At 45.5% G+C, this 14,249-nt stretch overlaps 1 protein-coding gene across 1 annotated transcript in view; it reads left to right on the plus strand.

Moving 5' to 3' along the window:
- The first annotated feature begins 10,011 nt into the window (after positions 1-10,011).
- ptgfrnb (prostaglandin F2 receptor inhibitor b) overlaps positions 10,012-14,249 on the plus strand; it is a 76,064-nt gene continuing 71,826 nt past the window's right edge. Inside the window, exon 1 of the mRNA XM_004573839.6 lies at positions 10,012-10,386. Within this exon, the coding sequence (XP_004573896.1) occupies positions 10,347-10,386 (40 nt within the window). The 5' untranslated portion in view covers positions 10,012-10,346. The remainder of the gene's footprint in view (positions 10,387-14,249) is intronic.

Genomic DNA, 14,249 nt, shown 5'->3' on the forward strand with positions numbered 1-14,249 from the left:
CATACCTGCTTCATGCCCTGGAGGACGGGGCTGTGGCCCCCCCACACCCTCTAGCAGATTATTACATGAAGGAACCTTTTAAAAAACAAAAAACAAGCGCGTCCATGCTCACAGGTGTACACATGGGTGATCACACCCACAAACTACACCCTTTTTGGCTCCTACCTCAAAGCACACTGTGTTCTGTTGATCTTATGTGCTGCACAATAATGTTTAACATTTAGTATTTACTGTCATATTCCCATATATCATTGTGATGTTGTTTATTCTATTACTCTCGTTTTCTTCTGCTTGTTTTCTTTTTTCTTTCTCAACAGGTGATCCAGGTGATTGATATATGCATTTTTTTCTCTGCTTATTCTGTTGGTTTTTGTCTTTTGCCCTTCTCCCCCGTCCCTCTTCTCAGCTGTTTCTCTTTCCCTCTTTCTTTCTCCCCTTCTTTCCCCCAGTCAAGTCTGTCCCGTATTCAGCAAGTGAAAATAAAATAAACAATAAAAGGTGAATCAAATGGACCATTACGGCAAGGCTGGGATGGTCAATTTGGTAAAGTAAATCCGTTGGGCATCTTTGTTTGCCTTTAGACAACAATTCTGACGGCAAAAGAGCCAAACGGGACAGGCCAAAAAAAAAGAAAAGAAAGAAGAACAAAATGTGTCTGTAGCGAGTGCTGATGTTAAACAAATAAATACACAGAACAGAAAGCTTCAAAAACAAAGTGTGTGTGTGTGTGTGTGTGTGTGTGTGTGTGAGAGAGAGAGAGAGAGAGAGAGAGAGAGGTTATTCATGTAGGTATTATTTAGATCTATTGTAGCCCATTTTTTCCTGTCAGAGGGAGGGAGGATGATTTAGATTCTTCTGTAGCTCATAATCAACAGCAAATAGTTTATTCTTTTATTTTGTTCAAGGAATAAAGGAATAAACCATTAATTACCATTAATAAACTTCTTTTTTTTTTTATGACAACATTTAAGAGGGTCGGACCAAGTTTAACTGCACATTTAAATCTCTGAGATATTTCATCTAAGAAAAAGAAGTGCAGTTTTAAAAGTACGTCTTACTTTTTTCCACATGCAAGAAATGTTGTTGCAATAAATGAAAAAAAAAGTGTCAGCAGGACCAGACGGCATCCCAGGTCGTATCCTCAGAGACTGCGCATACCAGCTAGCTCCTGTGTTCACTGAGATATTCAACATCTCTTTATCTCAGTCGGTGATCCCCACATGCTTCAAAGAGTCCATCATTGTTCCTGTCCCGAAGAAACCCCACCCTGCTTCTCTCAGTGACTATCGCCCTGTAGCCCTCACCTCAGTAGTGATGAAGTGCTTTGAACGCCTGGTCAGAGACTTCATCATTTCTTCACTACCAGACACACTGGACCCACTACAGTTCGCTTACCGTCCAAATCGTTCCACAGACGATGCCATCTCTCATCTCCTCCACACATCACTCACTCACTTGGACATTAGAAGGGGGAATTAGGTTAAAAGGCTCTTCATAGACTACAGCTCTGCATTTAACACCATAATTCCCTCCACACTCACCACCAAGCTGGAGCATCTGGGACTCAGCTCATCTATGTGTCAGTGGATCTCCAACTTCCTAACTGGCAGACCACAGGCAGTAAGGATGGGCGGACATGTCTCAGCCTCCACCACTCTCAGCACTGGAGCCCCCCAGGGGTGTGTTCTGAGCCCCCTGCTGTACTCTTTGTACACATATTACTGTGTGGCCACTACCAGCTCCACCACCATCATCAAGTTTGCTGACGACACCGTCGTGGTGGGCCTGATCTCTGATAACAACGAGACGGCCTACCTGAAGGAGATTAGGAATCTGGAGAACTGGTGCCAGAGGAACAACCTCCTTCTAAACATCAGTAAGACAAAGGAGCTGATAGTGGACTTCAGCACTAAGCAGGAGAGGAACTACCAGACCCCCGTCATCAACGAGTGCCCAGTGGAGAGAGTGGACAGCTTCAAATACCTCGGAGTTCACATCACGCAGGACCTGTCATGGTCCTGTCACATCAACACCGTGGTGAAAAAGGCCCGTCAGCGTCTCTACCACCTCAGACGCTTGAGAGACTTCCAACTGCCCTCCAAGGTGCTCAGGAACTTTTACTCGTGCACCATAGAGAGCATCCTGGCGGGAAACATCTTAACCTGGTTCGGGAACAGCATCCGCTCCGAGCTCCCTGACCTGCACTCAATCTACAGCAGGCGGTGCTGGACCAAGGCCAGGAAGATGGTGAAGGACCTCAGCCATCCCAACAACAGACTGTTCTCTCTGCTGAGGTCAGGAAAGCGATTCCGCTCCCTGAAGACCAACACAGAGAGACTGAGGAGGAGCTTCTTCCCGCAGGCGATACGGTCTCTCAATCACACCACCACACAGTACTGACCCACACATATGGTTCTTACACACACACTGGACATTCTGGACATTGTTTTCACTTCATCACTTAAATCACTTTAAGCATATTTGCACTGCACAAGACATAATGTGGATTGCACAACACTGGACATTATATTTCTTCATTTCCAGTTAATACTTGTACAGCTGCTGTTATTGTGTATATAATATTTATATTTCTCATACATTCTTACCGGTATATAGTTCTATATTGTGTATTGTGTATTTTGTTGTACAGTTATTTTATTTTTAACTTTAATTCATATATTTTATCTTATTCTTTCCCAGTTAAATTTACCCTTCATTCTAATTTGTGTTGTACAGTTATTTCATTTTTAACCTTAATTTTTTATATTTTATTCCTTCCTAGTTAAATTTACACTTTTTAATTTTTCATATTTATTTCCTATCTTATTCATAGCCTTTTCCTTTTTTTTCCCTTTAGGTCACGAGCAGTTGTCCAAGCATTTCACTACATATCGTACTGTGTATGACTGTGTACGTGACAAATAAAATTTGAATTTGAATTTGTTTGGGGGCTTAGATTGTATAAAATAAATACAATTAAATATTTCTTAAATATTTAGATGTTTCAATGTTCACAGTGGAGGGATATATTAGCAGGAAAACTTGTAAAATGAAAAAATCTGAATCAGAATCAGAATAGTGTTTATTGGCCAAGTATATGTGCAGACACATACAGGGAATTTGGTTCCGGTAGATGGTGGCTCTCAAGCACAGCAATGTAAATCACACACACACACACACACACACACACACACACACACACACACACACACACACGTGTCTATATATACACATTACACATACATACACAAAGCTGTGTAAACCAACTATAAATAACGAATCTACTTATATACATAAAATACAGAAATGAATGAGGTGGAATGAATACTACAAAATGTACATAAGGTGCAGCTGCAGTCTGGCAGTGGGAGCAGTGTGACAGGTCAACTGTTAAGAAGGGAGATGGCGAGGGGAAAGAAACTGTTCCTGTGTCGGGTGGTCCTGGTCTGCAGGCTTCTGTACCGTCTGCCAGAGGGCAGCAGATCAAAAAGTCTGTGTGCAGGGTGTGAGGGGTCTGCGATGATTTTCCCTGCCCATTTCCTGGTTCTTGAGAGGTACAGATCCTGGATGGAGGGCAGGGGGGTGCCGATGATCCTTTCTGCTGCCCGTACAGTCCGCTGCAGTCTGCTCCTGTCCTGTTTAGTGGCTGCTCCATACCAGACTGTGATGGAGGAGCACAGGATAGACTCAATGACCAGTGTAGAACTGGATCAGCAGCTCCTGTGGAAGACTGTACTTCCCCAGTTGTCTCAGGAAGTACATCCTCTGCTGGGTCTTTTTGAGGATGGAGTTGATGTTGGTCTCCCACTTCAGGTCCTGGGAGATGGTTGTACCCAGGAACTTGAAGGTCTTCACAGTTGACACAGGGCTGTCTGATATGGTGAGGGGGAGCAGAGTTGAGGGATGTCTCCTGAAGTCCACTGTCATCTCTACAGTCTTAAGAGTGTTCAGCTCCAGATTGTGCTGACTGCACCAGAGTACCAGCCGCTCAACTTCCTGCCGGTATGCAGACTCATCACCATCTTGAATGAGGCCAATGACAGTGGTGTCATCTGCAAACTTTAGGAGTTTGACAGCCGAGTTCTTGGAGGTGCAGTCGTTAGTGTAGAGGGAGAACAGGAGTGGTGAGAGGACACATCCTTGAGGGGCACCAATACTGAGGGACCGGGTTTCAGAGGTGATCTCCCCCAGCCTCACTTGTTGCTTTCTATCTGTCAGGAAGCTGGTGATCCACTGACAGGTAGCTGGTGACACGCTGAGCTGGGAGAGTTTGGAGGAGAGAAGTTCAGGCACAATGGTGTTAAAAGCCGAACTAAAGTCCACAAACAGGACCCTGGCATAAGTTCCCGGGCGGTCAAGATGTTGCAGGATGTAATGCAGCCCCATGTTCACTGCATCATCCACCGACCTGTTTGCCCGGTAGGCAAACTGCAGAGGGTCCAGCTGGTGGCCTGTAATGTCTTTCAGATGGGCTAACACCAGTCGTTCGAAGGATTTCATGACCACAGACGTCAAGGCGACAGGTCTGTAGTCATTCAGTCCTGTGATGGTGGGTTTCTTGGGAACAGGGATGATGGTGGAGCGTTTGAAGCAGGAGGGAACTTCACACAGCTCCAGGGATCTGTTGAAGATGCGAGTAAAGATGGGAGCCAGCTGTTCAGCACAGGTTTTGAGGCAGGAGGGTGAGACGCCATCTGGTCCGGGGGCTTTCCTGGGCTTCTGTTTCTGGAATAGTCGGCTCCCATCCTGAGTGTGTATTCTTAGTTTCAGGGAGGAGGAAAGGGGGGTGAGAGGTGTGGTGGAGGTCGTTGAGTCTGGATTGGGGAGGGTGGGGGTAGTCGTTGAGTCTTGATTGGGGAGGGTGGTGGTGGTCGTTGAGACTGGATTGGGGAGGGGGGGGTGAAGGGGGGAGAGGTGGAAGGTGTGTTGGGGGTCAATGTCTGAAGCAATGTCCCTGGGGAGGGGAGGGTGGGGCGTGGGAGTCTGTCCGTCTCAAACCTGCAATAGAAAGTGTTTAACTCGTTGGCCAGGTCTTTGTTTGCTTCAATAGTGGGTGGGGGGTGTCTGTAGCTGGTGATTTCCTGCAGGCCCCTCCACACTGACGCAGGGTCGTTGGCTGAGAGCCGTTCTTCCAGCTTCTGCTTTTAGCTGCTTTGATCTCCTTGGTCAGTGTGTTCCTGGCTTGCTTGTACAGGACCCTGTCACCACTTCTGTAAGCGTCCTCCTTGGCCTTACGAAGATGTTGGAGTTTAGGAGTGAACCATGGTTTATTGTTGTTGTATGTGCAAAAGGTCTTTGTTGGCACACACACGTCTTCACAGAAACTGATGTATGATGTCACAGTGTCCGTGAGCTCATCTAGAGTCTCAGATGCAGCTTCAAAAACAGTCCAATCAGTGGAGTCAAAACAGTCCTGCAGTTCCTGCTTTGCTGCGTTAGTCCACTTCTTCACAGTTTTGACTACAGGCTTGGCACGTTTGAGTTTTTGCCTATAAACTGGAATAAGATGGACCATGCAGTGATCAGAATGTCCCAAAGCTGCCCGGGGCACAGAGCGATAGGCATCTTTTAGAGTGGTGTAGCAGTGATCCAGTATGATGTTGTCCCTGGTGGGGCAGTCTATATGCTGTCTGTATTTAGGGAGTTCGTAGTTTAGGTTTGCTCTGTTAAAATCCCCAAGAATAATTGTAAAGGAATCCGGGAATTTCCTCTCCAGGGTGGTAATCTGGTCAGCCAGCTCGGACAGTGCGTTGTTCGCGTTGGCCTGTGGAGGGATGTAAACTCCGACCAGCATGAAGGAAGAAAACTCCCGCGGTGAATAAAAAGGTTTACAGTTGATGAAAAAACTTTCCAAGTGTGGGCTGCAGTGTTTCTGTAACACTGTGACATCAGTACACCAACCTTCATTAATGTAGAAGCAGACTCCACCACCCTTTGTTTTCCCTGAGAGCTCTGTTTCGCGGTCCGCCCGGTGAAGTTGGAAGCCCGGCAGATTTAAGACAGCGTCTGGGACTCGCTCACTGAGCCAGGTTTCAGTGAAGCAGAGGGCAGCAGAGCGTGCAAAGTCCTTGTTAGTCCGGTTTAAGAGCAGTAATTCGTCGACTTTGTTTGGAAGAGAGCGGAGATTCGCGAGGTGAATGGAGGGGAGTGCTGTGCGGAATCCTCGCCGACGTAGTTTCACCAGCGCGACTCCCCCGTCTACGTCTTCTCCAGGAGCCACAGAGAGCTGCTGCACCTCCAACTAAAATCTCCAAAAAACTTTCCGGGTTTGTGAAAAATGGATAAGAACTATAGTGAGACGACTGCCTGATGTTTAGCAGTTGATCTCTGGAGAAAGTGATGTGGTCTGAGTGACCAAAAGCGCAGAAAATAAACAGAAACAAGAAAAGTGCGAGAGAGCGCAGTACCGAGGCTGCCATCCGCGGCGCCATCTGGTTAAATATGGTTAAAAGTCCAAAATTTCTGCCCTCCTTCACATTTTCAAAAGCGATCCAGTGGCCAGATTGTAGTCTTTGCCAGGCCAATTCTGGCCCGTGGGCCTAATGTTTGACACCCCTGCCTTAACCCCTACATTTAGGAGATACTCTTTTATTCTTTGGGGTCTATTTTGCTGGAAGGATTAAGCTACACTTCCCAAAATGTTCCCTGGAGAAGGAAAACTCGCTGTGAATCAATAAGAAAAGAGGTTTCTTAGACCTGATGAAACATCTCCATCCTGATTCCTGAAGAGATTATTCTGTTTTAGGGCAATATTACCTCCATCCAGTGTATATGGTAGTGATGGGAAATTATATGCTGTGGCTTTATTGAGGGACTTGCATGCAGAAGTAGTGCTGTCCAGGATTTGATACAATATCTTAATGCATTCCTCTGGTAATACTTCTTGTGGACAAGGATACATGCATGTGAGTGGATGCAGGTGACACGTTGTCACTCTTCCAATGAAAAGCAAAAAAAAAAAAAGTCAGCTAGATGCAGCATGCATGAAGGCAGCTAGCTGCTAGAAATCCATGTAAACAATCCTGGATCAAAAACAATGTGCTCTCCAGTGTTGGAGAAGACTTACACATGACATTTGTTAGCATGTACACACTGAGCTTTGGTGTGTAACAGAATGTAAGCAGAAAAAAACCCAGAATATATTTGGAGTTCTGTAATACTCTGTAAGACCAAACGAGTGCACAGTGGATCAGCTGCTGTGTACACAGCCTGCCTCGCACGCTGAAGACACTGTTCAAAGTGAAAAACAACAGAAAAACAAGAGAGACTTTGTTCCAGTGAGATCAGCTGTCACGTCTATGAGTTCTCATGCCACACTTGAATTTGACCTCTTTGTGCAGGTGGCGTGGTGCTCTGCTGGTTTGCACCGTCGCCTCACAGCAAGAAGATCCTGGGTTTGAATCCATGAGCCAGCTGGAGCCTTTCCGTCTCCCTGCACCTGGGTGGCCTCTATCCGGTTGTTCAGTGATGACGCGACGAATCCTACTTCCGGGTCTAAAGTAGTCTGCATTTAATATGGCTTTTGTGTTGTTAACATGTTTAATGTTATGTATTTTCTTCTATTTGATCTCAAAAAGCTCCTAAAACAGTCAGTGATCCCTGTTGACCTCCCTCGGCTTTTATTACCGCTAATCATTTATTTAAGCTCAGTTTTTAAAACCTTAGGATGTAACTACAGCCCAGCCCATGCAGCAGTATATGAATGACTAACCTCGTATTGTGGATGGATTATCTCAGTTGTTCTCCTGGCTGAAGTTTGGTCCTTTTACAGCATCCTGCCATGCGATTACATTTGTTTCTGACCACCGAGAACACTCACGTTAACTTTTATTGAGTGGAAAAAAAAGTTAGCTTGTTTATATTATGCTAACATAGCTATGTCGCTAGCGGTCACGTAGCACATCATTATATACCAGCTAGCCCAACTTCAGTAACCCTACAAACATCACTGCTGTTTAGTTTTCTGTCTTCATTTATGCTGGAAGTGATAGCAGAGCTGTACGTTTTAATTTGTTTCCAAAACCCCGCAGTCAGGACATGCTATATTGTATTTAGATAGAAGCTAGCGAGCTAACTCCCTGCTAACTTCTAACTCCGTTAAATATCATAAATTCCGTTTTCATGGATGCCTGGATGTTAAACTCAATTGTTACACCTGGTAGAGCAGAACGCTGATCATTTTATTTAAGATGAAAGACTTTAGACAGTTTTTCAACTCTCAGTAATGCCACAGTGATCGTTTGATATATGGACCTGCAGCGGAGTTTAGACCCAGACACGGCTAGTGACGTCAGACTGAACAACCGGATACAGATACAAACACATGTATCAGTTGGTGATTCAAAGCTGTGTGAATGTGGGTGTGACTGGCTGTCTTTCACTCTGTGTTAGCCCTGTGATAGGTAAGAGGAACAGTGTACCCTCTCCCCCACCCTGTAAAGTGTCCACACTGCATTCTTAAGACAATATCTACCCGCAGACATGCAAGCGTCCACCATAACCAGCTCTGAGGCAAGTCATGTGGCAGTGGGTGTGTACAGGAGTGTGTTTCAGTGAAATACGCACACATTCTTTCACAGGGAAACACATAACAGTAAGGCTGTGATGTCATTAACTGAATCAATCTGGTACCTGATAATATCCTAGCAGGGTAAAACCTTCACCTTCAGATCATCTACAGTCCCTGGATTTGGTTATATTTTCCAGTTATGTTTCCCTGTTTTCGTCTCTCTTTATGTGTTTCTATCAGTGTTCCTCTCCGTGACCAGAAGGTGGTGTTCTAGCTCCATATTTTCTGAATAAGTGACTTCATACGGTCTAAAACGAATCATAACTGAGGTTGCTGGTCGGAATAACAGTCAGCGAAACCAGAGGTGGTGCCAAGACTCCATGACCTAGTTAATAACTGATAGAGTAGTGGTGCAATAACATAAACCTGCGTGTGTGCGTATGTGTCAGATTGAACAGATGTTGTGCGACAACAGAGTCTCCGGTGTTGGACCACATACAGTACCAGGCTGCACACGCACACTTTAAAATTAGAAAGCACCAACGCAGATGACCTACGAAGTCTTAACCCTTGACCCCAAGGTTGCAAAACCAAAGTCCTCACCTCCTCTTGGCCCCTTGCTTCTTTCTCTGTCTCCGTGCTGTGAACTTTGCCCTGCCCAGTGGCTTTGTGTAAGCAGACAGCATGGGTTTGGCCACAGGACTGTAACTGACAACTGGGATGTGTCAGCGCTGGTGAAAGGGCAGGCCACAGGGAAAATGAAAATGGGAGAAATGTTAGCATGCAAACAAGGCGGCAGGCGTTTTGGAAGGGAAGTACATAGATTTTTGCGGATTCTTTTAGCCTCCAAATATATGCGGTTTGTTCATGGAACTGACTATAATGACCATATTGCTTATATAATAGTAAAAATAACAATAGATTGCCTTTGGAAGACCTGAGGAATCATGTTAACAGTAGAAGTTTCAGCCCCCACCTTCCTTTTACACTTCTCCTGTGGCCTGTGCCATAAATTCCTAGGTGCCCCCCCACCCCAACCTTTCTCTGTACTCCTAATTTAGTGTACTGGCCCTTTATCACTGCCGATTTTCAAATGTTTATAGTTATTTTCCAAATAAGCTTTATTATTATTATTATCATAAAGCATCCTGGGTATCAAAGTATCAATTTCAACACATCATGAAAGCAACATTACTGTAGAGAGAAATCAATCAAATGTATCAATTATTATACACAAGGAGCTGCTGTATTAGCCTGGGCTGGTAGGTCGATATTAAAGGATAATCGCTGGAGATTGAGCTGCTGTAATTGAAGCTCTGTGATGGAGAAATCCATCATATCATCACTGGACTGTGCCCGACGTGTAACACAGACTGCGATCTTCGCTATTAAAACTTGTGGCACAGCAAGAATGATGTGGGAATCTCTCTCTCCACCTGGGACCTCCCTGTTTCCCTCCACCCCTCCTCCAGACCGTCACCTAACTTCCGGCCACTCTCTCTCTCACCTCTATCAGCCTCACCCCCCTCTCTATGTAGCTCGTCCCAGTTCCCACACACAGAGACACACATTACACCGGTTCAGTGTAAGTGCCGTGTAAACGCTCTCCCCCCGGACCCGGACTTTCGGCTCGCTGGATCAGAAACCGCGGTGTGTGCATCCGTTTTGCGTAGCGGCTCCGCCCGGTGTGCGGTGCGGACTGACTGCACACATCTGAGAGTTTTATTGGATTGCCCGACAGCGGCGGGAGAGGACTGGTCTTACCCCCAACGCGGGACAAAGAAAGCGGGGGGAAATTAAGGAAAAAGGATAAGAGTGGAATAAGAGAGGAGGGAACATGGATAAGTGTCTTTTCGCATTCGGGCTTTTGATGCTCGGTAAGAGACCTTTTTTTGCTTGACTATATTGATGGTCAATTAACTCCGATAGATGTCGGCATTCTCTGGTCGCGAGAAGCCAGTGTTGTACTCCGTTTTGAAATCTGACGATTTAATATGTTTCGGTTGTCTATCAGCGAACATCCATTTTAAAACATCATTTAAACCATTTTCCGCATATTTAACACCACCTATATAATTCGGCATATAGCCAACCCATCAACTATCACTTATTTTTAATGGATTTGTAACTTTGCAACTGGCTCCCGCTGCTAGTGCTGTGGATTTGGATGGAATAAGTTTGCGAGGGCAGTAAGCTAGCCTCCTTTAAAAACTTGAAATTTCAGTGAAACAGAAGTGTCGGTTGGTGTATTGGGTTAGGCCGAATTGAAAAGTCAATCCAAGAGATTGAAAATCAATGACCGAGTTGTTATCTGAGACGCGGCTGGGTGTGACTGATAGAGTTACGTAAAAATGTATTGTTTTTAAATGAAGCTCGTCACGGTAAAAATTTGCACCTACTTCCTCCATAAAAATTTTTTTTTCAGTGTCGACCTTCTCATACAGGTGTGTTAAGCGAACGTTTTGAAGTCATTTCCACCAGTGATAATTTATTTGGTGTGTATTTTTTTTAAATAAAATTATGTAAACGTGTTATAAATACTTTATTCTATTTAACGGTAGGGCTTAGGAGAAAAAAGGGACTAAAAAGGAAAAAATTCAAGTTTCGGGTGTTCTTCTGTCTCTCAGTCTCTCTCTCCTGTTCAGCTTCTCATTAGCCTAGCAAACTGTGCTCCCATTAAGACCAATTAGCCAACATGAGTTGACATGGTCCCATTAGCCTGCTGAGAAGTCACGGCCCGGCCATAATGATGAGCTGTATTATTATAATCACATCAGACTGGTCTGAGCCAAAGTGCCAAGCCAGACCAAGCCGGTGTTAGGCTGGTTTTCTCCACAGGGACAAACCAGGGCCCGTTCACTGGCATACCTGGATACTGCAGTTGCCATATGTTTATGAGCATAACCATGACTGCCACAGGGTTTCTCCAGTATATGTGTGTGTGTGTGAGAGAGAGAGTTGGGGACTTGGCTTAAATTAGTGCAGTGTAAGATGATCAGATGCTGCCAGCGCTCATGCTGTGTGTATTCTGACTCCACACAAGGAGAAAGCGACTATAATATGCAAAATACTGTCAGGCTTCAGGTAACACAACATCACATAACCGACTATTGATCTGTTTCTGGTTGCAGGGCTTAAAGATCACTTGCTGTGTGACCTCAGGTAGTCCCTACAGAGCCTGGTCCCATCTTAGGTTTCCCAAATGTCCCATGTACAGCCATACCCATAAAGAGGAGGAAGCCTCTTAAGTGCAAATCCATCAAAATTAAATCTAGGATAACGGGACAACTGATCCATCTGTTAGTGTTTAATTAACAGTCATCGATGAAAGTTTAGAAAGTCTTAACCCTGACACTGGATGAATCCAGATCCAGTGTTTCACCCTGGAGCTGGGGATGAGTTCTTCAATCTCCTCGATCTTTGCAAACTCAACCTCAAAGAGTTTTATTTTCTTTTTAAGATGATGTATTACTTTAAGAGAGCATTCAGTCAGAGATCACATATTAAAATCAAAGAAGCACTGCATACATGTGCAAAAGAGAGTTGTCACATGTCACAAAACTAAGTAGACCCTTACTGCTTCCCAAAGAATTAGGGAATGTTATGTAGCCAAGTATGGCTTGTTTGGAAAAGTTGGTGGGAGAAAGCCTTTTCTCTGTAAAAGAACAGAACAGCTTAGGTTTGCAAAGTTTAATCTGAGCGAACTGCAAGACTTCTCAAACATAATACACAGCACGTTTGTTGAAAAGCCAAACACCCCATACCAACTGTCAGCACGATGATTTGGGATTGTTTGCAGCCATGGCCCCGGGCACATTGCAGTCATTGAGTTGCCCATGGATTTCTCTATATACCAAAGTCTTCTAGACTTAAATTTGAGACCATCAGTCAACAGCAAATGATCCAGAGCACAGCAGCAAATCTACAACAGAATGGCTGGAAAAGAATCAAGGTGTTGCAGTGGCCCAGTTAAACTTCAGACTAACTACACTGAAATGCCATGAGGGACCTTAGAGAATCAGAATCAGAATCAGAATCAGAATACTTTATTGATCCCTGGGGGAAATTATTTTTTGTTACAGTGCTCCATTTTAAACCAACATTAAGACAAGACAGACAATACGCTAACTAAGAATAGTACAATATATACACATATATACATACATACATACATAAGTCACTTATAAATAAATAGTTGGAAAAGAAACATGTGTAGTTGTAGCAGCAAACAGTGTGTTAAGTGGATGCGTTGTACAGGGAGATGGCCACAGGCAGGAATGATTTCCTGTGTCGTTCAGTGGTGCTTTTCGGTAATCTCAGTCTCTCACTGAACGAGCTCCTGTGACTGACCAACATGTCATGGAGTGGGTGGGAGGTGTTATCCAACATTGTCTTTATCTTGGACAGCATCCGCCTCTCCGACACCACCTTGAGGGAGTCCAGCTCCATCCCCACAACATTGCTGGCCTTACGGATCAGTTTATTAAGTCTGTTGGCATCTGCGACCCTCAGCCTGCTCCCCCAGCATGCAACAGCATAGAGGATCGCACTGGCCACCACAGACTCATAGAAAATCCTCAGCATTTTCTGGCAGATGTTGAAGGACCTCAGTCGCTTCAAAAAATAGAGACGACTCTGGCCCTTCCTGTAAAGTGCTGTGGTGTTTTTAGCCCAGTACAGTTTATTGTCAATGTGTACTCCAAGGTATTTATAGTCCTCCACAATGTCAACACTGACCCCCTGGATTGAAACAGGGGTCAAGTGTTTCCTGGTCTTCCTGAAGTCCACGATCAGTTCCTTGGTCTTTGCCACGTTGAGCTGCAGATGATTCTGCTCACACCACGTGACAAAGGAGTCGACCACAGCCCGGTACTCTGTCTCATCATCCCTGCTGATGCATCCAACCACCGCAGAGTCATCAGAAAACTTCTGAAGATGGCAGGTCTCTGTGCAGTGGCTGAAGTCTGTGGTGTAGAGGGTGAAGAGGAAGGGGGAGAGGACAGTCCCCTGTGGTGCCCCTGTGTTGCTAATCACCTTGTCAGACACACACTGTGGGAGACGTACATATTGTGGTCTTCCTGTCAGGTAATCAACAATCCAGGACACCAGAGAAGCATCCACCTGCATCGCTGCTAACTTATCACCCAGGAGGGTCGGCCTGATGGTGTTGAAAGCACTGGAAAAGTCAAAAAACATGACCCTCACAGTGCTCGCCGGCTGGTCCAGATGGGTGTAGACACGATTGAGCAGGTAGATGATGGCGTCCTCTGTTCCGAGACGAGGCTGATAAGCGAACTGAAGGGGATCCAGATGTGGTCTTACTATGGGTCGCAGCTGGTCCAGGATGAGCCTTTCCAGGGTCTTCATGATGTCGGAGGTCAGTGCCACGGGCCTGTAATCCTGGGGGCCACTGGGACGAGGCGTCTTTGGTACAGGGACGAGGCATGATGTCTTCCACATCACCGGGACCCTCTGCAGACTCAGACTCAGCATAAACAGTTTATGAAAGACTCCACACAGCTGGGGGGCACAGGCCTTGAGGACAAGGGGACTCACTCCGTCTGGTCCAGCAGACTTGCCTGAGTGAAGTCTCCTCATTTGCATCTCAACCTGGTATTGAGTGAAGGTGATGGGTGGGGGAGGGGTGTCAGGAATCTCACAGGAGGCAACATGTGAAGAGAGAGGCTGGCGCAGTGGTGTGGCTCTGGATTCCAGGCTGACTGCAGGTGAGGTTGTGGGG

Source organism: Maylandia zebra, linkage group LG23 (assembly GCF_041146795.1).
Source record: "Maylandia zebra isolate NMK-2024a linkage group LG23, Mzebra_GT3a, whole genome shotgun sequence".
Taxonomy (NCBI): Eukaryota; Metazoa; Chordata; class Actinopteri; order Cichliformes; family Cichlidae; genus Maylandia; species Maylandia zebra.